At 39.7% G+C, this 23,390-nt stretch overlaps 1 protein-coding gene across 3 annotated transcripts; it reads right to left on the bottom strand.

Moving 5' to 3' along the window:
• Positions 1-1,582: 1,582 nt before the first annotated feature.
• LOC139611615 (somatostatin receptor type 5-like) lies at positions 1,583-20,256 on the bottom strand. 3 transcript variants are annotated; one of them, XM_071466434.1, is made up of 2 exons: positions 20,124-20,256; positions 1,583-3,947 (listed from the first exon to the last, which is right to left on the bottom strand). In XM_071466434.1, the coding sequence occupies exon 2, from the start codon at positions 3,884-3,886 to the stop codon at positions 2,459-2,461; it is 1,428 nt and encodes a 475-aa protein (XP_071322535.1). In that variant the 5' UTR covers positions 3,887-3,947; positions 20,124-20,256; the 3' UTR covers positions 1,583-2,458. The 3 variants fall into 3 exon arrangements, with proteins under 3 accessions (XP_071322535.1, XP_071322543.1, XP_071322552.1); XM_071466442.1 differs by having other exon boundaries at positions 1,583-3,950; positions 20,124-20,255; XM_071466451.1 differs by lacking the exon at positions 20,124-20,256 and adding an exon at positions 8,918-10,432 and having other exon boundaries at positions 1,583-3,950.
• Positions 20,257-23,390: the final 3,134 nt, after the last annotated feature.

Below are 23,390 nucleotides of genomic sequence, written 5' to 3'. Positions count from 1 at the left end.
CCAAAGAAAAGAAAATGGATCCAAGGCGCCGTCCTGTGTTTCATCAAGTTGCATCAATGACACAGAGAAGACTCAATAATAACAACAATGCAGTAAAACTTGCAGCACACACACAGGATGAGTAGATCATCTGATGAGGAAGCCGCACTGCGAGACACGTCGTTCACTCGCTGATTTGCAATCATGTAATAATAATGACTTCATAAATTAATTAATAAATTAAGACAATCTAGAAATCCACTGAGTGCTGGAATTTCTTCTGTGTGACCATTTTTCTACCTGATTTCTGTTCACATCCAACACATAAAGACATAAAACAGACACAAGAGACACAAGACGTGAGAGCAACAAAACAGAGAATAAAATTTAATTTAGCTCAGTTGAATTTTTAAGGGGGATAGTGCAGAAACTGTTGGAGAAGCACTGCTGTGTGGTGTTAGGATGTCTTTTATTTCTCATTGCTCTCAATTTAAAAAGAGTACTCCACTGATTTAGCATCATACTCAATATGAATTGTTTTTTTTTAAAAGGACCGAAGAGATATTGTCTTTTTTTTAAATCCCACACATTCTCCTTCCTTGTCAAAACCTGGAGACTACATTACCCACAATGCAAGTAGACTGCCAGCAGTTCATTCAGACATTCATGTGTAAGTCTTGCTGTCAGATGTGCATGTTTATCATCATGTCGAGCAGCTGTTGTCTTAACCACCAGTGCAAGGATGTGGAGGAGTCCTTGAATGTGTCTGATGAAGAAAATAAGAACTGTACGTGTTATCGTTTCAGGAATATGTGTCAGTTTCATTACGTTCTGTTTGTCACTGGAAACACTCAGTAATATATTTGCACACCACCACAAAGCCACTGCGCAATTTATCGTCCAAGTGTGTTTTACTTGATAAGTCACATTCCTGAAATAGTAAATCACTCATGCGTAGTTTTCATTCTGATAAAGAAATAGTAAATGACCAACCTTTAATATTAGCCAGTGTTGTAGAAGCTTTATCACATTTAAGCTCAAGATCCTCCAGAATTACCTGTTTAATCAACGTTTTCCTGATTAAAGGAGCTTTTTGTAAGTGTTGCTATTGCTATAAAGCTAACGTTAGCATTAACAGCTGTTTACTTACCAGTCTTGGCAAGAGCTTCAGCTGTGGTTGCATTTACAAGACACTGGATGTTACAGTGACTCTACTGGAAAGTCACATGATGGTCCAACCGGGCCGGAGCTAACTGGTTAGCATGCTAACTTCAGTAGAAAAAAGAAGTGATAGCAATGGAAGCAAAACAGGAATAATACTTTCCACTACTGGGGAGTAAAGGAATAAAGTTTGTGCTGAACTCACGTTTCTTCGAGACCGGTGAGCAAACAGCTGTTAACGCTAACGTTGGCTAATTAGCAACAGCAAAAACTTGCTCTTTTAAAAACTACACTACAGCACAGGAATACTGTGATTTTTTTTTATTTTTTATTTTTTTGTACAATAAAGTGAAACAAAAAAACGCCATTCCACATCCATCCTGATGAGGAGGCATCAGGCAGCACATGTTGGTTTTATCATCAAATGTGCAATAAAACACAGTTTTCTGTCCATAGTGCAACTTTATTGCGCACTACTTAAAAATTAACTCCTTCACAAAGTCACAATTTCAGCTACAACAAAGCTCAGATTAACTTCTAACAACACCTAAAGTCAGGGCCTGACCGTAAGCTATATACATAAGCTAATATTCATATATTATGTTTGGTAATGATCAACGAGAACATCTGATGGGAACCACCTGTCTTAGAAAATGTGTTCATACACTTTTAATGTGCAACAGTAAATACAATACTGCCCTCATAATGAGTGAACGTGCCTGCAAAGTCGCAAAATGTTAACATCTTCATTTGTTTTCTACTGGTTTTGTTCAGGCTCTCACAGGACATGTTTATTCACATTTAACTGAACTTTAACCAAAGTGATTTTGTTGCCTAAAGGCTGACATTTCCGTCAAATATCATGGCAAACACAAATAAGTCTTATATAAACAGAATTTCTAGATAGAGGTATTGTTGGGGTTTCTATCTACAATAAAGGAATAGACATGTTGTCGATGTTCTCTTTCACTAATGTGAAGTGATTTAAGCTTAAATACAGTAAATTCTGAGAAAATGATGTCACATTATGAATAAAAGGTGATAACAGTAAATAAAGGCACAAATTTGTACATTCAGTCATGCATATATACACATTATAAACATTATAAACACTCATACATTCTGTATGATGGTAAATCTTTACTGACTCCCTTGAGTCCATTGATCAAAAAAATCAATTCTAAACCCTGTCTGGGTTTTTTTTAATGGGCTGTTTGCTTTATTACAAACAGCTCTGTGTTGTGGATCGGAGACAGGCCACCCTGTGATCTAATACTGAGTTCGCCTCAAGTAACAGAAGCTTCAAGTCCATTGTTTACTATAAATAACTTATCTCCAAGGATGTGCTCTGTTCCAGGTTTTCCTCTGGCAGAGTTTTGATGCTTCCATTTTTGGCTCCATTGAGAAGCAATGGGACAGTCAGCATGGACCCGTTGACTGGATCTTTCCCTTTTGTGTCCCCAGCTTTTTCCTTCTTGTCTGGGGACGACAGCTCCGTTGCTCCTGGAGTTGCTCCTTTCTCGGAGAACAGCGGCTGCGAGCTCTGTGGCTGGAAGCTGCTGTTTCCGTTCTGGGCGATTCTGTAGATCTCAGTCATTTCTGACACGTCCTCCTCATCGTCGTCCTCTTCGTCCCTGATTGCCCGTCTCAGGCTCTCCCTGGGCATGAGCGCCCTCCTCCCTTCCTCTTGCTGCTGCTGGCGCTCCATAGGCTCGTGGTTCTCCACCTTCCTTGTGGAGCGGCAAAGCGCTTTCCGGAAACCCCTCTTGAAGTTGTCTGACAGGAAGCCGTAGACGATGGGGTTGGCGCAGCTGTTGGCGTAGCCGAGCACTACGACAAAATAGTAAAGGCCCTGGTACTCCGGCGGCAGGGACACCAGCAGGTTGATGATGTTGAGGGCGTAGAAGGGCAGCCAGCAGAAGACAAACACGGCAACAACAATCACAACCATGCGCGTCACTTTCCGCTCCGACTTCCTGCGCTTGGTGGAGGTGGCGTGGACTTTTTTACCCGAGCTGCGGATCTTGAAAACGATGAGCAGGTAACAGAGGCAGATGATGAGGAGAGGGCAGAAGAATCCAACAGTAGAGGTGTAGATGATGAAGGCCGCCCTCCAGATGTTAGCCGGCTGAGGCCAGGCGATGTTACAGGTGCCTCCTGCCTTCTGGATGTTGGCGAAGATGACCACGGGCAGAACAACAAGAAACGACAGCGCCCACACGGTGCCATTCACCACTTTGGCCACTTGAGGGCGCCGCCACTTTGAAGACCGAATGGGGTGAACTACAGCGAGGTAGCGGTCGATGCTCATCACCGTCAGACAGAAGATGCTGGTGAACTGGTTGATGGAGTCGACGGTCATGACCAGGCGGCACATGAAGGAGCCAAAGGGCCACGACTGCAGGGTGTTCTGCACCGCCAGGAACGGCAGGCCGAGCATGAAGAGCTCGTCGGCGATGGCTAAGTTCAGGATGTAGATGTTGGTGACCGACTCTATCTTCGAGTAGTGCAGCACAATGTGAATCACCAAAGTGTTTCCTCCCAGGCCAATGATACACACAATGATGTAAATGAGTGGGATGAGGACGCCCGCCACGCTGGGACCTGAGGAGACATCTGGGCCGGTGGAGTTGGTGGAGTTCAGCAGCGTCTCGTTCAGATCGCTGTTGTTGAACATGAGCAGAAACAGGGGGAGTCCGGGTGAGGGGCTGGCGAAGCTGCTGTTCTCCCACATCTCATCCGTCATCTTCGATGTGCTGTTTCCTGACGCTTTGTCCGTCTGCCGTCTCAGCTCCCGCCCATCTGCTCTGCTGGAAGAAAGAAATCAGTTACCAACTGAGCGTTCACATGTTTCTACCTTTCTTCATCTCTGAGGAGAATGAAATGAAAAGAGATGAAAAATGGGAATAAAAAGATTCAAGGTGCCTGTGTTCTCAGTAGTTTTCACTGATATGCTTTTATTTAAGAGACATTTTGGTCCTTTCTAGTCGTCAAGGACAAATCCCACTAAAATGACACACGAGCACAAGACATTGAGTTTTAAAATGTTTCCATATGAAAGATTTTCTTAATTGTAAGTTATTTAAAATTTCTCCAAAGACACACACCAACCAAGATGTTAAGTTGAAACAACTACCACTAAAAATAAAGTGCTCAAAATCAATAACATACAAAAGCAGGGTACTTCCTCCCCTTCATTCATAATTATAGAATCATTTTAAGAAATTTCATGGACATTTTTATCCTTATATCTGCTTTGTCTTTGTCTAATTTGCACAAAACACCCACACAAAAAAAACAACAACCCAAAAACATCCAAATTTTCTCTTCATGTTCCACGTAGCACTCAGTTTATCAGAGCATCATGACAATGTATTTTTACAGTTGAACTGATGCATTTTAAAGTCAAATCTGTCCAACAGTAAGTTCTTCATCAACACAGAACGCACAACAGTTATTTCGACAACATTATACAAACAGCCAAAAGAAAAAAAAACACACTTTCTGCAGAGGTCAGAATTTAAAATGTGATGCTCCACTCATGTTCTCCAGATGTAAATCAGCATGTCTGTTCGGTACAGACCTAAAAAACAAATCACATCATCATCAGTGTTACATTTTTTTTTCAGTGAAAAATACAAAAATTATTATCCAACTGAAATTGTGACTCATATCATAATCACAATATCTGCCAAAATAATTGCGATATGATTTTTTTGTATATTGTTCAGCCAATCAATCATATGCAATCAAATGTAACTTAATTGATTATATGATTGACTATAAATCCAGATGATGTAGTCTAGAGTCTGATGTAGTTTTAATGTTTTTACTTCTTTTCCTTTCATAAGTCAACAATAAATTTATATTTATATCTGCACACAGGCAGTTTTATTAGGTACATATAGCTAAAAGTTGTGGTGTGTTGATTTAATGCCCATTATATGTTTGTTACTTTTATCTATAAAAGTAACCTCATGTTTTTTTTAATCTTTGTAACCTTTTACAGATAATTGATACATAAATTTGTATTTTGGCTGATGTTATTAGGAGAATATTAACTGTAAATAGATATATAGGTGAAATAAAGGTTCTCAGCAGCTGAGTCATCTCTGCAGGTTTTTCATTCAGACTCCATACAGTCCCAATAACCTTCACCGGTGAAGTGGAACAGCCTGTATGTGGCCACGTCCCTGATGGAAATACACTCAGTACTCCGCAGAATTTTGATAACAATCAAATGGAGAAGAAATTACATTTATTTTTCCTTTCCCCTCCATGCATTCCCCTTTCCCCCAAACATTTCAAAGGTAAATGCTGCAGTCCTGCTCTTGAGGGTAATGATGTTCGGAAGAGAAGAAAACGTGTGTATAATATATACAGTTGTGATAAGCATTAAAATCAGCATTTGGTGGTATTGCAAAAGGAAATGAGAAATGAGCCAAAGCACTTTTGTAAAATGCTGCAATGTGTGATGCTGTCGAGCATCAACATGTTTACAATGAAAAACAGAGGGAGCTGCAGAGATAACACTCAGAGGACGAGTGGTGGCACAAAGAAAAAACACAGGACACAGATAAGACGATGAACAGCAAATAGAATCGAGGTGGGTATGAGATGACGAGTCAGACAGGAAACAATTAAAGCTGGAGTGAGGAGGGATGTTTGCAGGTAGATTGATTAGACCACAGCAGCTATATTTGGTCCTGTATTGATAAGGCAGACAAATTAAACAGAGTGTGTTCCCACACATGGGCGATGCTGGTAATTGACATTTCATCAGAAACCCAGCAGCACTCTGGTTAACATGGACTGGGAACACACAGGGAGGTGAGGCTGTGTGTAGGAGAGACTCACATTCAGCAAACATCTGTACTGAAGCAACAGCTGGTGCACTCAGCCACACATTCATAGTCACTGCTGTGCAGAAATAAAGGAGAAGCAAACGAATGAGCCTTTCTTCAGGTTAATTTTAGCCATGAGCAGTAGATTACAATGGATGGATTGTCATGTGATGTGGTGCAGACACTCATGGTCCCCACAGGATGATTCCTCATGACTTTACCTCCATCAGCTGATGGGAATGTCATTAGCAAATGTTAGCTCTGTCAATCTGAGCATGTTGTTGTTTAGCTCAAAGCAACGCTGTGACTGAGCAAGTTGCTGGTGGAGTCTTAGTTAGGAGTGATAGCAGACAGGTGCATTTTCCATCCCACTGGGGTACTTCTTCTTTAATTGAGCAGGTAATAAGTGATTTGGACAGATGTGATACACACATTTTTACGTTCAGTGTGACTTACACTTTCTCTGGATAAATAAAGGTCCATAAATCCATTTATAAATCATGGGGAAAAGGCAGTAAAAAGGCATCCCTTACAACTCCAGACCTTGCCTGAGAATCATCAGGTTTTTACATTTTTTTTTCAGCATCAGAATAATCCAGTGATACTTGTCTGTGCATCCAAGGTCACATGGGTTAGTTCAAAATCTAAAAAAATATAGGCAAAAAAAAAAAAAAAAAAGCCCACAGGGTAACTCAATGAAACCAATGGAACATTGTCGTCCCTGTTTCTAGTAATAGTATATGAAGGATGGTGGTTTTATATTTGTAGGTTATGTTCTGTTATGTTATGTATCTCTTTTAGGACTTTTACATAAAAAGTTGTGGAATCAACACATTCATTTGTAAGAAACTGTCATGTGATGTGTGATCTTCGTTCAAGTTAGCTTAGCATAGCTTAAAGAATGGAAACAGTGGGAAACAGCTAGCCTCCCTGTGAAGGCAACACAATCCACCCTCAGCACCTCTAAAGCTCACAATTTTCAGTAAAAAAGTGTATGTTTCATGTTTTCCGTTTTTTGCTGTGTTCTCTTTGTGTAATGTGTTTTGTCCAGTGTGTTTCCTGATGGTGGTTCCCATCCTCTTATCTAACTGCACTAAGTGTATTTCCCAAACTGTTCCTTTGCATTTTTTCCACTCGTGGTGCAGATGGAGTCATTTTAACAAACATTTCCAGGGTGCTACATTAAAACTGTGGAGAAATATCTATTACACATAGTAACAGTATGTTTGACGTGCACAGTGATGCAAATTACACAACCATAAAGATAAAGCTTGTCGCTTCATTTCACTCTTCATTAACTTCACAGCTGTACTATATAGTATTCAACCTCATTTTAACAAAAACATCACAAGCACCATCTCAAAAGAAAGTTTTGTCAGAAAAATATTGAGCATCTACTCCTTTAAAATAGGCCTTGAAAAATGTCTGATGTTGCTTTGAGGAAATCAACAGTGGGAACAGCACAGATGTGCTCTGAGCTCATTGCAAGAGTTCATCAAACAAACTGAATGAAAGGTTATTGTCACCTCAATGACGACAGCTGCACAGTCTATCAAAAAAGGCATTCAGTTTCTCTGCCTTCCTGGAGTTCAATTCAAAAGACACACAAAGAGGAACAAAAAAACCAACCTGAAACAGCAAAAGAAGAAAAACCAACAATGTCGTTTTTCTTTATGAGATACGAGTAGATTTCAGCACATTGCCACATTCATCATTTTTCAATATCTTCAATTTCTAGTGATTACGGACGTTTCACATTGCATTTGCCAATTACCAGCACCATGGAAACCAGACAAAGAGAAAAGCCGGAGATCTGTGTCATAAATCAAACAGAAGCAAATAAATGGCAGAAAAACCAGAACGTTTCTCTTCTCTTCTCGAGTGAAAGTGTTTTCCAGGAGAAGATGACCACGCTATACGATAAAATAATGTCAACAGCAGCTCTGCCTCAGCCTCATGTTGTTGACGGACTCCTAGTACACTGAGCTGTGATGAAAGAGCACTTATTGACTGGAGGGCAACAGCAATCAGGAGAAGTATCTCTTTCTATCACAGCTATAATCTATAAAACTACCATTAAACATTATTTGTGATACTCCTTTGCATTTATTAGTGGTTGAAATATAATTTTCTCCCATCATTAGGTGCTGTGAGTCACCATGCTATGTCCCTCTTGTCTCCCTTCCTGTCAGGATATAACAGCTCTGGCTGTGGATGATTATCAACATCCAAGTATGAAGATAAACCTTTTTAATATTGCAGAACTGCTTTACCTCCATATTCATTCGGTCTTGATATAAAATGTCAGTTTTCGTCGTTAGAGACGTCTCTCTGTTCACAGACTGACTCCATTTACACTGAGGCACTTCATGCATCTTGGGCTGATCAGACACCAAAAAAATCCAACCATCCGTCCATCCATCCATCCATCCATCCTTCCATCCATCCATCCATCCATCCATTCCCAGGCCAGCTGAGATATATATTCTTCATAACTTTAGGGGCACCATAGTGATAAATGAGACATGTACTTCAAGCTCAAATTGATGGCTGCTATCCTGGCCAGGTCTCTCTCTTGAAAAAGAGATTTTTTTTTTAATCTCAATGGAACTTCCTGGTAAAATAAAGGAAATAATAATAATATAGTCTCTCCAGAGTGTTAGAAGTCTACCCCGGGGTCTCCAATGGAAGGCGCCCAGCAGGGATCCTGATCAGATGCCTGAACCACCTCTTCAACCACCTCTGCTCCAGGAAGGAGCAGCATCTCCACTCCTGTCGAACTGAGATCGACAGGTAAATCAAAAGTTTTACCTTTCTGCTCAGCTCCCTCTGTACCACAACGGTTCAGATCAACCCCTGCATTGCTGCTGACACTGCATTGATCCACCTGTGGACATGGTGCTGAGATACTAAAACTTTAGGCAGAAACTCACTTCCAACCCGAACAGAGGAATCCACAGTTTCCTGGCAGAGAACCACGGCCTCAGACTTGGAGGTGATGACTCATCCCAGCTGCTTCACAATCAGCTGCAAATCGCCCATCGAAGAAGCTAAGTGTAAATGAATCCCAGAAGCATTCAAGATGTTTTAAAATCTGACTGCTCAACCCGCTACAGGAGGTCTGAGTCTCATTTCTAGCAAAACGATGAAAAGGTGTGAATGCATCTATGTCTCCAAGATGCATAATCTTTCTAATCTCCCTCCCACTCATAGTGTAACTACGTCAGTAGGCGGTTTGTTGAAGTTGCCTCTACAGGGTTTGTCTGCTGTTAAAATGACAGAACAAAGCAGCTGCTTTTCTCTGTCATATAGATATGAACTGATCATATTTGGGTTTTGAGCTGTTGGTCGGACAAAATAAGCAATTGGAAAACAACTTCTTTTTGACATTTCACACATAAAACAATAACCTGATTTATTGAGAAAACACAATTAAATGATAATTATTGCAGCTCTAGTAAAAAGCAGAAAAACAAATATTAACTTCAGAGATTAGCAGCTTCATCTTACAATAGATTTCCTGCAATGCCAGACCCTGACTGTTGTGACGCTGTGACATCACATTTGATGTGATGCCTCAGAGAATTGAATTCATCAAGCTTTCTGTCCACGTCGCTCATCTCAAAACCCTTGAAGTCTTTCTAATATCTGCATTGTATTTGTCACATTTCATTCTGCCTCATTAATCATCCCACCAGCCACCCTGAGAGCATCAGCCCTTTTAAATGTCTCTGAAGGAAGAAAATCCATTCAGTTTGTAAATTGAGGTTGCGAACTGCTGCCAGTGTCACACAGGAGCGAGACATCCTGGGATCCAAACATCTCCTCATCTGTCTTTTTCTTTTCTTTAAATGAGCTGAGGCGGTGTGTTGCTGTGCAGGACAATCAGCGACACAGCCACATAATCTCACTTCTGAATCCCTCCAATCAGAGTGATCAATGGCTCTCTGCAGCTGTGGGCTCTGAAACCAGAGGCTGCCACTGAGAAAGAATGGGACACACACAGGGTCTCTACAGGTTTTTAATTAGTTACATTTAAGACTTAATAAGACCATTATGAATCCTGTTTAATAAATGAAACATTTACTTACTTTGACACTCAGGCTTAAATTACATGATCAATATTTGAATCTTTCGATATCCGATGTTCAGTGGTTGGTCTGGACTCTTCGAGGACCAGTGGAAAACAGAAACGATCATTCAGGACGGGAATTTGACTCCATCCCAGGCCAGCCTGTTCACGCAAACCACCAGACCACTAATGTTGCTATTTTTATCTATTGTCTATCTAAAAAAAAGTTCAAATATGATTTTTTAAAAACCATTTTAACTATTGGGTGAAGGGCAGTAGTTCTATGGTTCTCTCTCTCTCTCTCTCTCTCTCTCTTGCTCTGAACGAGGGTCATGTGACTTCTTTCTGGTCACTTTTTGGAAGGTTATATGAAATCAAACATTCTGTTATTGACGTCCTTTATTAAAAGGCAGGCTGAATATATAAAGATAGGGTTGGCAGTGTGGACACGTGTTAGGTTGTATATATACTATAAATACAGACACCAAGGTCGACTGGACAATGGTTTGCTGTCAGCAAGATAAATGTCTTATTCTGATGTAAGAAACAAAGTTTTAACTTCAGATTTATGCCAGATTTAAATTTCAGTGTGTGGATGGCTGGAAGATGAAGGATAGAATCATGAATTATGACGATACAACATCAGCATCTAGTGCAGGTTTGAGGCAAAGAAGAATTGATCTTAAGAACACTGGGGCAGACTCTAATCCTCAGAGACATGTGCATAGAAAACTGTATCATCTGCATAAAAATTGACATTTTTAAGTTTGTGTTGAAGTAATAATTTTAAACAACACTGGAGCAAGTACAGAACCTTGTGTTACACCTTTGGCTATTTAAAGGACTGTTGTCAGAGAAGGTGCTACTTTGGTACAATGTAGGTACATTGTAGCTACAATGCAGGACTAATCAAACAAACTGTGACCAGCAGCAGCTTCTTGCCCAGACGTGGCGTCATGTGGCTGCAGCTATCAGAGCTGCTGAAGGTGAAAGCTGCCTTATCCGACACACCAGGGTGTGACGGGTTTATCTGGTTTCTTGGAAGTGACCGAGACACAAATTACTAACTACTTAATTATTAACAACTATGAGGGGGAAGAACATTTTTTTCACATTGTGTTCTCTGTTGTACTTTAATAATTAATTATGCAAACACCATGGCGGTAAGCCATTCTATTGTGTCCTGGTGATAAAGGTCATTGAATATGTGAAGAATTGTTTTTTCTATATAGAAGTGATCAGCAAAGCAGATAAAAAATATATAAACAAGTTATTATACTATGGTACAATATGCATTGAGCATTTTGTTATACTGTTTTTCTATGTATTACAATACATAGTGTTTCTGATAATGACACATTTACTATAATTATCTAAAATTCCCCTAAAAATCCAACATTTATACAACATTTATATAGTGGCAATTCTTTTATCCTCTATTTAGAGTTGTATGATATATAACAAAGATATTAATGAGCTTAATAAAAGTTAGGAATAAACTGTTTTCTGAGACATTATTTATTAATTTAAAAAATGCACTCCTCCACTATAACAAAACGTAAATTGCATATTATCACCCATGTTGTATCAAAAGGGCTTTTTCTTTTACACAAATATGTGTTTTGGGGTCATATACAAAACAAAGTTTCATACCTAAATGCAAAGTAAGTTTAATTGGTGGCTTCCAAAAAACTAATTTCAGTGATTTCTGATCTGCTGCCTTTATAATTTTAGGCCAACAGCCAGCGTTGGTCTTAAAACTGTTGAGACTAATGAGTCAACAAGTCCAATATCAGTCACTCAATATTTAAACTGAAAAGGTCTATCCTGACTTATTTCCTCATCTGTCATTTTCAAACACTATTGTATTTATATTCTGTCAGCACTCGGATTTGAACGGTAGAGTCTGATGTGAGTAATCTTATTTCCCCGGGTTTATGTGTCAGAAAACTCAATAAACATGAGCGTTGGAGTAGAAGCCATTTATCTGAAGCCATCTAATCTTTAGAGCAGACAGAAGCGTCTCTGAGATTCATAAACACAGTTTCCTCAGTGTTTTCACTTAACAGAATGAAAACAGATGAGTAGAATGTAAATGAACGTGTAAAAAGACAAACAAAATATTTAAACTTCACTTAAACTTGTACATTTACTGGTTAATTTTTTCAGCAGTGTATTCACACAGCTGCAGTGTCAGGTTGTTCCTGCACCTTTTTCTTTAAACTACACCTCTTTCTGCAGTTTTGCTTGTGTTTTCTTTTTAATGTTGACCACTTTGAGCATATTAGATTTCTTTGCAACATGAATGAAATGTTAACTCTCCCTTTTTAACACTGATAAGTGCTGCACATGAGCAGGATATAACCTCTTAAATGGTTGACATCATACTCTGATGTATTTTGTAAACGTGTTTATCAATGTATTTGTTAGTTAACAATTATAATTGGATGCAGATGTGTAAAAAAAATCAATTTTCAATTATTATTTATTATTATTTTTATTTATTTATTATTTTATTTCAATTATTGGTATTATATTGGTTCATATTTCCTCTTCCCTAAAAGCATATTTAAAGAGTACTTTAATATCTTTTCTTAATTGCTTCTTTTATTTGTATGTGAATTTGTTTTGAAGAATTAATCAATAAGCCCACTGGGTTTTTTCCTTCCCTCTCCCTGGACATTTATTTTCATTGTTACTTGTATGTCATTTGTTTGATTTGAACCTATGCAAATAAATACAATCTGATTAAACTGATAATAATTAAACAGATGAGGTGTAATAATAAAATATGTCTTTATAGGAGAAGTTGTAATTGTTGACAATCTCTAGACAACAATATAGTGTTATAAACTGCTATAAATGCTGATAACTACACTAAAATACTGACTGGTTCCCACAAAGGGAAACTCTGTCAGCACAGGATTCATATAACACCACAACACCAGTCAACAACAAACTGATGTTGCTGATGAGATATAAAGGCAGGGGAGGGGCTGTGTGTATCTGTGTATCTGTGTATATCACTGCAGGAGCTGAAATGCCAACATCTTAGCTGTCGAGCTCTGCTGCACCGCTGAGCCGAGCTGAGCATCCATCACAAAGGTCAGAGCCTGTGACAGCCGCAGAGCTTGAAAGGTTCAGGGTATTTCAGGGAGGAGCTTTGTCATCCTGACTTGATGCAACAGATGCATTCAGGTGCACAGAGTTTATGCAGAAAGCACAGGTTTGGTGTCAGGAGTGAGAAACGAAACAAAGCACATTTAGTCACTGTAATCTGGGCTAGTGCTTTACTTGGGTATTATCTTTTATACCTATAATCCACTACATTTCAGAGGGAGATATTGTTATTTTGTATTTACTGCACTACATTAACTTGACAACTTTAATTAAACGTTTCTTTTCAGGTTCAGATTTTGCATTTTTCAACCACAGCTCTACTGTTCTGACCCTCACTGCTCTGATACAGTGCACGTCCATGCACCAATATTAATTTGTGCATAAAAGAAATCTGAGTGGAAATGTTGGAAATTCAAGGAAAAGAGAAAAAAACATTGTCACACTTGGCTGAGGTAAAACAGTCATGTAACAATAAAACAAAATAAAACAAAATCAAATACATGATGATGAAGATCACCCACTGACGCTTCATGAAGAGACGAAAACATCAAATTAGTGCAGAAATGTCATATTTCCATCAAGTTTCCAACATGAGTTTCTTTTGTGTGGTTTGACTGTTGACAACACCAGCTGTTTAGTACGAAGAACCAACTGCTAATTCATTCATTCAGATTCGTTTGCATTTTTTTTTGTGCTGATTTTTTTTTTTTTTTTTTAGTTAAAACTTGAGCTACATTTGGATGGAAACTTTTACATTGAAAAGAATTTAGCAGCTAAAGAGCCAGATATTTCCCTCAGGAGGTGGTGGAGACCAAAAACAGAGCTAAAAGAGAGGGAACACTCTCAGTGTAAAAACTCTTCTCTCTCTCTCTCATCTGATTAATGTTGGCCGTGCAGTAAGAAGAAGACTCTGTTGAGAGAGTGAACAAAAGTGATATTGTAAAAACTTAGGTTGGACAGAACTAGGTTTTTAAAAAGTGACGGGAACATGTGGAAGTGACGCCTTTGCTTCACACTCTTTATCATGGTTTTATATTTGCTGTGACGCAGAAAAGGCAGAGTGGACACCGTCTGTGACAAGACAGGTCAAAACGTGCTCCTGCTTCACAGAGCCAGTCTCTCTGGACTGAGTGAGTGCTCAGTGCTGACAGGACTCTGCAGTGAGAATGCAGGTCAAAGTCATGGTTAAGGACACTGGCAGAGCTGTTTGAATAGTATATTTGCTTAGTGTTCTTTTGTATTTTCTCCTCTTGAAAGCTGAGAGTGAATGTTCAGGAGCAGATGTGAGTGCAGGAGACTGGAAAGTTGTTATTATAGTTTACAACTAAGAATGATGGTTATAATCAAACGTAGAATAAACAAGTTGTTTACCACTTGAATAAGAGGCAGCTTTTACGTTAGCCTTGAAGCTGTATTGAATTGTCTAGAAGATGCTCAGTGTTTTTCCTAATATTCACGCTCATGGGGGAGAATAGCTGTCTGGTGTCCTTCACTTCGTTTCTCAGTACACTTCAAACATTATGTGAACCAGCAGGTTAATTAAAGTTTGAATCTGTGTCAAAGATGGATTAACCTGGAGGTAACCATAGCAACAACACAAATGCGCCACACGACACTAACACACTAAATGTTTGTGCCAAATCTGAAGAAGTTTCCTCAAGGTATCACTGAGATATAACGGACGGACAGGATGCTGCCGGCGTCACTAACGTCGCCGGTGTGGACACATAACGAGTATTTAGTGTCAAATTGCTCCTTTAAAGGTTTCTATTGATGTTGCAGATGAAGTCCCCAAAAGTTTCCACTGTGCTACATTCAGAAGGAGCGGTGTACATCACTGGTGTGCGGTGATGTACAAATCACACAACCTTGTCAGTACATTTCACTCTTCATTAACCGCACAGCAGCGGCACCGTCCAGGATCAACAGAAAAACCTCATGAGCTCCACTTCAGAGAAAGTCGTTCCAGACATGTTTAGCACCATTTCTTTTTTCTCCAATTCCAAAGAAGTTACTTTCAGAAAATCAGCAGTGAGAGAAACACTAATGGACCTGAGTGGTATCGATCTTTTCATCTCAGTCAAGAACATCTCTCAACTATTGTTAAGACCGAACCCTGCACTCAAAAGTTATTTTCTTTGTTGATTTTCAATAAAATTCTGTTTTTGTTTTTTGTTTTTTGAATATTTTTGCTGCTTAATTATTATTATATAATAAACGATGATGTGACAGGTGACCTTCGTGACTTTGGTTGCTTTGGAAACACAAATCACAAAATCACAAAGTGCTGGAGGAACTTTTGGTGGAAAACACCTGACGGGGGGGGGGGGAGTTTACCTATACTCAGGCTCAGTACTGTAAATATAACTGTGTATAAATACTGCACTCAAAAGACCACACACACACACCACACAAAAACACATCACGTGCAACAACACAATATAGTTGCTGGTGAATTTTCCACCAATCGACTAATTGATTAATTGTTGCAGTTGTTTCCTCATCAGCTGTTCCCATAACAACGTGCATTTTTTCATCATTCTACATCAGTGTGAGGAAAACTGGTCCAAACAGGAGAAGAAACTTTGTGCGGTTTGTGTGTGGGCTCGCTGCTGCAGAGGATCACAGCTGCCCCTGAATCTGCTGCAGCCATTATTCACGATGAATCAGCAGGTCCTTGAATAAACCGACGTGTGGATCAATGAATATTTAACGACAACGTCATTAATCTTTTTAACCCCCTCTCCTCCAGACTCAGCAGGAGGCCTGTCGCCCTGAGGGTGCGGCGGCTCTCTGAGGCTGAAGAGGAGTGATGAAGGCTTCTGCTCGGGGCTCGGTGAGTCACAGAGACTTAATGAACCCAGTGAATCAAGGTCTGGCTTTAGTTTTAAGCTTTGCTGACCTTTTTTGTCCCCTACCTCTACATGAGGGAGAAAATATCAGAGCAAGAAAAGACCTGTGCACCTGCTTCACCGTTCGGTTTTTTGCAGCCACATTTACAAGAGAAAAGCCTCTTTCAGAGAAGCATCTCTGTACGTTAATGTGAAGCCAATTTAAGATGTCAATCTCTTTTCTGAATAAGTGCCTAAAGGTTATGAAAGCAATCTTCAAGTCTGAAATTGAAAGCCTCAGATTAAAGGCTGCAACATGAACAGACAGAGACGAGGTGTGTTCGTCTTAGTAACAGACATGTAATAATTTTATCAAAGAAAGTTTAATCTAATTTAAAATGTAATAATTGAGCCAACAGGCCAGCTGCCTCCCTCCTCACGTTTATAGCTTTCAGAGATGTAAGGATTAATTGATTCGATCATCAAAGGAGAATTAATAGACGACTATTTAAATAATCAAATGAGAGTTTCAGTTGTTTTAAGTGATGAAGCCGAACATTTTCTCCTTTCATGCTCCTTAAAGCTTCTGTAGTTGATCGTCGCTGCACTAGATGTCGCTCTACAGACCAAACCACGCCTCTCAGACCAAAACAAATGTTTCCTTGGCCACATCTCCGGCCTCCCGTCACATTCTCAGTCAGCAAGGTGTCACAAAGCCCAGTTAAAGCCTCCACTGAACGCAACAAGAAGGTCAACTGAATAAAGTTACAGAACAAAAAACGCTTCAGCCACAACCATTAGCCTGTGTAACCTTTAGCAGCATCAAGTCACTGACACATGGAGCAGAAGAAAACCAGCTGGAGCCTTTAGCAGCTCCTGGGTTTCTCCATCTCAGTAGATACAGACCAGGACTGGCTCCACGGTCGGAGTGCGAAAGAGATTCAGCCTTGGACTGATCCACAGTCACACAAATGACACTGAAGGAGCCTCATAGTTTACTTTCACTATGAGACTATGAGATTTCCCTGATTCTGTCTTTTTGACCTGGTAGAAGGCAATTTATTCTGAAATTATACTGTAGGACGTGATGATTAACCTCCCACCTGTGGTGACTGTGAGTGTGTGTGTTGATGGACAGATGATGGCGTAATGCTGCTATTAGTGTGTGAATGCATCATAATTTCTACTTCCAGGATCATGCACTGAATCATATTTGAATATTTTGCTTTCATTTCCTGTTTTTTGGGGTTTTTTTTGTCTTCTTGATGTCAAATGCATAACAAAACTAAAGTGCAGTGTAAAAACGCAGCAGACGTGGTTTCACATAGAGAAGCTGTGATGTTGTTTTGCTCCTCTGAACTGAACAGAACAAATTGTGTCAGCTGGTAATCACGCTCACACAGTGAGTTAACACAGTGGGGACATTTTCTTTCCAAAAAAAAAAAAACCCCAAGAATGTGTTTTATCTTAAAAACTGAAGCGACTGTAAAAAAAAAAAAAAAATCTGGATAAAATTCTCAGAACCAGTCACAGTGCCACACAGTCCATGTGTGAATGAATTCATTTTAACTAAACTGGTCACAGCGTTCTAGGTAAAAACAAAGATGAATACTTATTGAGACGAAGCTGTGGGTTATAATAATACTAATTTTGCCTTAACATACATATTTAGGTTTATTTTCCCAAAATGTGGCTGAAATTCATTTTTCACTGTGCAACTTTTCATTTTGCCCATTAAGACCATAAATGTCTAACATCAGTTTAAAGCTCCCTCCAGTCTAAAGGCAGATGTCCATGTGTTTCTGATTATAAAACAGGTCCAGGTTCTATATTAATACTGTGAAAGTATCAAAGCCTCAGTCCACAGAGAAATGCACACAGCCTGTATTCAGACACTGAGCCTTAAAACCAGCCGTCAGGACTTCTGGAACTTTGTGATGTCACAACAAAACAGTCACTGCTCTCAGCCGTGCCCCAAGCCCCGCCCACCTGGACCCACCATCCAACCTTGCAGGATCTGGTTTCTCTGAGTGTTTACCTGAAATCTGCTATATTTTTATTGGATCACTCAGAATACAATCAGCCAATCAGCAGAGAGGCTCTGACTGTGTTTGGTCTTACACAACATGTTCATCACAGCATCAGAAGAGAAGAACCAGAGAGCGCTGCAAGAAAATTAATCAGCAAATGCTAAAAATGCTAAAAACTTTGAAATTTCACTGCTTTTCTTGGTCTTACATTAAGAACATTTTAATATTCTTGGGTTTTGTATTATTGATCAGGGAAAACAAGTCATTTATTCAACTATAGAATATTGTGAAAGGTATTTTTTACTCTTTTCAGATGTTTTACAGACCAGACAATTAATCGATTAATCAATAAAATAATTATCAGGTTAATTGATCATGAAAAATGTTGTTAGCCTCAACCCTAAACTAAGTGTACATGGAAGTGGGGATGAGACTAAGGCGACATGTATGTGCATATCTACCCATTACATGTGTCATTATAAGTTTGTTCACTTTACAATTATTATGTTGGCCATGTCAATACATTTTCTTTTTTTGCTGGAAAATAATGATAAAATATAGTTGCTGCAAAAAGAAAAGAAAAAGATACTAAATCCTCTTCTGCTCATTAGAAATCCTCCGCATGCATTTTACTATAAATACTTATTTAATGTCTCAATTTATTGTAATATATGCATGCCCACACACACACTCCCTGTATGCATGCCCACAAACACACACACACACAGATTAGGTTACTGTGCCAATTTCTTAATTATGTTTGACAGTGAGGTGACATTAGCTTATATGGAAATATGTATTAATTTGTCTCTCAATGAAGCACATGTTCCTTTAGATATGAGCTTTATGAAAAACAGACAGGATCAAAACCTCAGATGTGAATTTCTTTTTCCTTTTCATGATGCATTAAGGTTCTTATCAAGGGAGTATCAATTCTACATTAGCTTTTAAAACCACTTTAATCTGCTATTTCCCTCTGGAATCTGTCTGTCTGTCTGTCTGTCTATCTATGACTTAGTTTCATTAGAGGGTTTATTTAGAGACTAATCTGCTTTATATTGAAGTGAAAAAAGCCAGTCTGCCACTAACGGGTTTATAAATTGTAGCTATGACTTTTATTTTTGGTGACTGTGATAAATAATTTATTAATGCAGATTCATGCTATTAATGCCAAGGAGATGAAAAAAGGCCACAAAGAGACACAAAACAACTAAAAGGAGACAAACCATGACTAAGAAGAGACACAACACAACCACTTACAGATGTATGCTGACTAAAACTAATGCAAAATGACTGCAAAGAGATGAAAAATGAAAACAAATATGTAAAAGGACTTTAAAATGACTTCAAAACGACACAGCACAATGCAAACAAGATGCAGACTGACTAAAACTGATGCAAAATGACCACACAAAGATGCTGAATACCCACAGACACAAATTAGCTAAAATGAGAAACAAAACTAATACAAAGAGATAAAGAATGACAACAAACACACGCAAAAAACTCACAGACACACAAAATGACTAAAATGAGATGCAAAATGACAACATAGAGCTAAAAATAAAAATGAAAAAACACAAGAAAACCACAAAGAGAAATAAAATGACCACAAACAGACACAAAACAATAAAAAGAGGCACAAATTGATGCAAGATGATGAACATGAGAGAAGAGAGAAGTTGCAAAATGACTGAAAAGACACACAACCACAAAGGGACTCAAGACTGCAGAGCTGCAAGACGACAAAAACAGACGCAAAATCTCCACAAAGACTCAAAACGACCGAACATGTGTTTACTGCACCGAATAAATAACGTAGCCTCCAGTTTATTTCTGGGAATCAAATGTAAATGAGTCTGAACACATTTTACAAAGTGCCCCCCCCCCCCAGCCCCCCCTCCTGCCCACACCCCAGGTCTTAAGTTTCTACACCCGCCCCTGGCAGGACCACAGACCACGGAGGAGCTGTTCCCACTGTTGGTCCTGTGGTGATGAAGCAGAGGACTCTCTCTCAGGTTAACGCAGCTGGTTCTCCTCTAACATGACTGAGAGCCGCGGACGCAGCTTCACTCCTCCAACTTACCTGAACACTGCGACTCTCGTCCGCTGATTTTGGATGAATTGGTGAAATAACGCGAGAAGAGCTCTTGGTCTATTCCCCGTCAGGATGTGTTTTAGTGTTGATCCTCGGCCGTGGACCAGTGCGTAGCCGCTCGTCTCCCTCCTGCTCCCGGAGCTGCTCTGCGCTGGAGCTGCGGCTCAGGTCTCCTGCCTGTAACTAGGTAACAGCTCCACACAGTCAAGTAGGAGGTGTCAAAATCCTGTGGTCTGTGTGTGTGTCTGTGTGTGTGTCTGTTGGTGTCAGCAGTAACATTCACACACATGGATTCAAAACTGCTTTTGTAATTTTCTTTTTAAAAACTGTAATTTGGGCTAATTTCAATGATTTACCAGAGGTGGCCCCAACTTTTACCTCACCCAGAGGAAAAAGTTTTAAAGCTCCACACAGTCTGAAGGTAGATGTGCATGTGTTTGTGATTATAAAGCAGGTCTAGGTTCTATATTAATACTGTGAAAGTATCAAAGCCTCAGTCCACAGAGAAATGCACACAGCCTGTATTCAGAAACTGAGCCTTAAAACCAGCCGACAGGACTTCTGGGACTTTGTGATGTCACAACAAAGCAGTCACCGCCCTCAGCCACGCCCCAAGCCCCGCCCACCTGGACCCACCATCCAACCCTGCAGGATTTGGTTTCTGAGTGTTTACTTGCTATATTTTCATTGGATCACTCAGAAAACAGCCAATCAGAGGAGAGGCTCTGAGAGTATTGAACCACCTGCCCACTGATTGGGTTGTGATTGGACTGTCATTGTCCAATCAGATTCAGGTGTAAGAACAGGGGTTGTGTCTCCTACTCACTATCCATGTAGAGGAGTACAAAGTGCTACTGCTCCTCACCCTTTTCCTTTCTTTCAGTGCGAGTGCAGTGATGGTAACCTATATATTGTTGGCTACATTTCACAATGCACTGTGGGAAATTATGAGTCCACTATATATATTATAATTCATCCATCCATTATCTATACCACTTATCTGTACAGGGTGACGGGGGGGCTGGAGCCGATCCCAGCTGACTGACTATGGGCGAGGGCGAGGGCGTACACGGAGGGAACCCACTCAGACACGGGGAGGACGTGCAAACTCCACACAGAAAGGCCCCAGGGCCCCGGGGTTCAAACCCATGACCTTCCTGCTGTGAGGTGACAGCACTGACCACTGCACCACTGTGCAAGATTACACATGCGGACAGCACTACAAAATGGCAAACTCACTATTTAGTGGACTAGAGGGAGTAGTGAGTGATTTCAGACTCAGCCAGGGTCAATTGTACTTGTAACTTCAATGTCATACAGTGTGGGAACTTTGAGCACTCAGTTTTACACAGTTTTCTCCTTGTATCTGCACACAGAAGCTCTTTCCTCCTTTACAGTGTCTTTTTGTAACCTCAGATCATTTTGTTCACAGATTTTATTCACGCTTTCTTCCCTTTTCTTTTTTAAAAATACAAATCTCTTCTACACATAAACTATTTCTTCACGTAACCTGAATCTCTCATTATTTTATTATTATATCATTTATTTTACAGGTTTACAGAGGTTGATTTACAACTGAAAACACTGGAATTGTTTGTGAACATCAACAAGTTCAAAATAATTTGGACCCTTTGAGCCTGTATATGTACAGGGTGTAGTCAGGCCTTGCTTTACAGTTTCCTGCTGGTTTTGTGCTCCTGGCCTGAGGTGGATTCATCTAAGTCAGAGGCCAGTGATGCAGGAAACTCCCTCACTGTCAGTGGAGGTGCCTGCACACAGCTCCAACTGCAGAATCCAGGAAAGATTTTAAAGTGCTTCCTTTTCAATAAAACAGTGATTTATTTTTATAGCAAAACAGTTTAATGAAACTACCCTGATAAATCTGTTATGTTCTTTTCATAGATCATTTATATGATTGTTGCTTGTGTGTAGGCGAAGATATTTGAAAGCTAAGGGAGATTTCACACTAGCCGGTTGAAACCTCTCAGAGAAACATCTCCTGTATCAGTGAGCCGGTGTTTCTGCTGATATAGTTCTGACAGACAGAGGAACCAATAATAAAGGTTTCTGTACAAGCTGCCGTGAGGATAAGCCTCCAAAATCCAATAACGTCAGACTGTTGTTACCTTATGTTCTCATGCAATATTTCTACTCTGTGTTGTCTTGACTGATTTTTAAAAATTTGGTTCTTGAAAAAGCAATTTAAAAAATGCAATAAAATATCAACTGTGCATCAAATGTTCTTGAGATCGCTGAACCTCTGGGTTAAAGTGTCTTTAGCGCTGGTGACAAATGTTTTATAACAGATGTTTTAATCTTCATGTCGGGGGGGTATTTTACAGCCCCTCATACACTGAGACTGCAGCTTCGTTGCCATAGCTCTGGCTCACTGCTGTCATGGGTCTCGTAAAGTAGATGTGTCCTCAACATGTCTCTTTCAGATGTATGGATCCAGTAAGAGTGCTGCAACAGATCAATGGATTGTTGTGTGATGCACCATTATCACTTCTCCCGTTCTTTCTCAAACTGATCATTCTCTGCCGCGAGGGGCATTATTCTGCCTCCGAGGCGACAAAGGAGGCCTTCGCTGTGGTTCAAATGGCCATGACAACAGGGATGATCAGTCCATCTGCTGCTGCAACAGTCTCTGTGTGTGTGTGTCGTCCATCATATTAACATTCATTCCGCATCTCACAAGAAATACACACTACTACATAACTCTATTAGAATTGTGTAGTGTTGCAATTCAGCACCACAGAGGTATTTGTCTTATTTCCTCCAAATAATACAGGAAAATACTGGTGATTAATTAATTATTGTTTTTTTTAATTGATTAACAGCACTAGTAAATTGATCTTTTTCACACTTTGACTTGTCAAGTCAGGTAAATTTCATACAGTGAGTCAGCATGAACAAAACCAGGATGGTTTTATTTACTCTTAAAATGAATGGACCACACCAGCAGCATCATTATGGTTTATATTTCCCTACACGTGAAAGTGAAGGGACTTCAGTTTTCAGTTGGTGGATTTCGTCCTTCGACTGGAGGGAGAAATCCATCAAATGCCCAAATGGAAAAAATGGATTCCACCTCCACTTTATTAAACAAATGACCACCTCATCTCCTGTGTTATTTCTCTCCTGAAGGAAACTGGAACAGGAAAATTCAAACATCCAACATCAAATGAGTCACTGAGTCTGTGCCAGTATTACACAAAGTACACAGGTCCAGAAGTGGTCTCAGACTTCACCATA

Source organism: Trachinotus anak, unplaced genomic scaffold (genome assembly GCF_046630095.1).
Source record: "Trachinotus anak isolate AG129_WGS33_773 ecotype Australia unplaced genomic scaffold, CSIRO_AGI_Tana_v1 ptg000003l, whole genome shotgun sequence".
Lineage (NCBI taxonomy): Eukaryota > Metazoa > Chordata > Actinopteri > Carangiformes > Carangidae > Trachinotus > Trachinotus anak.
Note: the sequence above shows the minus strand (reverse complement) of the source record. Positions and strands in the feature narration are given on the sequence as shown.

Bases quoted from the DNA above. Each gene is read 5' to 3' on its own strand.
- LOC139611615 (XM_071466434.1), bottom strand. From the start codon at position 3,886: ATGACGGATGAGATGTGGGAGAACAGCAGCTTCGCCAGCCCCTCACCC.